Source organism: Cebus imitator, unplaced genomic scaffold (assembly GCF_001604975.1).
Source record: "Cebus imitator isolate Cc_AM_T3 unplaced genomic scaffold, Cebus_imitator-1.0 Scaffold1111, whole genome shotgun sequence".
NCBI classification, from domain to species: Eukaryota; Metazoa; Chordata; class Mammalia; order Primates; family Cebidae; genus Cebus; species Cebus imitator.
In genome coordinates this window covers 21,497-23,335 of record NW_016108426.1, presented here as the reverse complement: position 1 = coordinate 23,335, position 1,839 = coordinate 21,497, and the positions used below count along the sequence as shown (strand labels likewise).

At 46.8% G+C, this 1,839-nt stretch overlaps 1 protein-coding gene across 1 annotated transcript in view; it reads left to right on the top strand.

Annotated features, from left to right (window-relative positions):
* LOC108298825 (neuroblastoma breakpoint family member 6-like) overlaps positions 1–1,470 on the top strand; it is a 17,125-nt gene extending 15,655 nt beyond the window's left edge. Inside the window, 1 exon segment of the mRNA XM_017521381.2 lies at positions 982–1,470. Coding sequence (XP_017376870.2) covers positions 982–1,205 — 224 coding nt within the window. The 3' untranslated portion in view covers positions 1,206–1,470.
* The last annotated feature ends 369 nt before the right edge of the window (positions 1,471–1,839 follow it).

The following is a 1,839-nucleotide window of genomic DNA, read 5'->3' as shown; positions in this document are numbered from 1 at the left end:
GCGCCGTGTAACTTATTTAAACTGATTTCTTCCCACCAGATTCTCCTTTGTTTCACTATGGATTCTTACACTCCCAGCCAGGACCCAACCCACTGGCTCAGACGCGCGCTGTCTTGCTCTCGTTCCCTGGAGTGCAGAGCCCGAACCAGGCTCCCAGTAAGAGCACAGAGCGAATGCCTCGTGTCTCATTCGTAGTTTCCTTGGTCAATTCTCCCTGATGTCTAACAGCTCATCTGTTTCTTTGCACGCCTTTTCTTTCTCATTCTTCTCATGGTCGTATTTTTTTTTTCAATTTCAATGGAACAGAATATTGATTATACTGTTACATTAAATATCTCCCAAATCCCTATATATTATTTTTCCATTAGATTAATATCTACAGACTCATGCACTTATGTCATTTACCATGTATATTATGTACCTTTGGTGTGTATGCTACATAGTGTGCATATGTACACAATAGATCATATAATGATGCAAGTTTTGTAAATTCTCCAGGTTTAGGCTTCCCCGGTCCTTTTCTCATCAGCTGCTGTAACCTCTGTCTGGTCCCACCTCTGTGTCCCATGGGCTGCCACCCTGCCAGGCCCTTCCACCCCCATGTCCTGTTTGCACTCAGCTCTGATTTAACTTTCACTTTGATAATCTCTTCCCTCCCCAAAGCACAGCCTACATACACTGTGATTCTCCAGCTTTTGCCTTACCTACCCGAAAGGTATTTGTGTTTCTTCATCTTTTGGTTCTTGAATATTTTTGTGAATTGGGAGTGCCTTTGCCTCCTGGGAGACTTGTCATTACTGAGTCATGTAAGAAAGATCAACAAAAAAGAAAATATTAAAGTCACTCTATTGGCTTCCCCTCCCCCTTTGGACTTTCTTGTCCAAGGCCACATTCCTGATTTGATGTCCTTTGGGTGGAAGAGAAAGTCACAGTAAGATCATGGATGCCAGTGGGTGTCATTTGCTGTCGTTTTCTTTTCAGAGCTGGTTTTAGAGCCCTCCGTTGGGATGAAGAACCCTCCGCAGCTGGAAGATGATGCACTTGAAGGCTCAGCAGACAACACACAAGGGGATCAAGTCATTGGCAACATTCGTGCCTCCAGTGTTCTGAAACCAAAGATGATTAAAAGAAAACTCCCATTCAGCAAGTGGATCCCTTGGCCTTCATGCTTAGGGTGCAGAGGTAATCACATCTATGGCTCTTAGCTGCACTCACTTCTTCTTTCTCTCTGTCTGTGGTGACAGCTTCTTCTCCTGCTGCTTTTTCTCTTCCATTTGTTCTCTCCAGCGGCTGCTGTCACCTCTGTCTGGTCTTACCCCAGTGTCCCATGGGCTCCCACCCTGCCAGGCCCTTTGTGTCCCCGTCTACTCATTGCTCTGGGGAGTCTGCTCTATTCCTTCCTCTGCTGTCTTGAGGGTCCCTGTCATGGCCACAGGAGAGCCGGGCCTCCTTGTCCTCATCCACATGCAGTTTAAGCTGCTGAACACAGAGTTCTTTGCCTGGAATTGCGCTCTCTCTTAGAAAATGTACTTTCTTCCCTGTATCCCCAACTCCATTGCCGCTTTCTGCAGGGAGCATTGCTTCCATACATCCTTCACACATAGGTTTCCCTCATGAGTTGGCTTTGGAGGGCCCCAGCTAAGTCAGCCCTTACTCGTCTCTTGTTCCTCTGAATGAGAAGTGTTAAAGCTGAGCACAGAGAGCCCCACTTAGGAAACTAAACGAGAACCTTGGTTACAGGTGAGAGTTCCCTGCAGGACTGGAGTCAGGTTTGTCTTCAGCCCCAGACGTGCAGCCTTGTGACAATGTAGATGGAATTGCCAGGGACTCAGTAGTCTC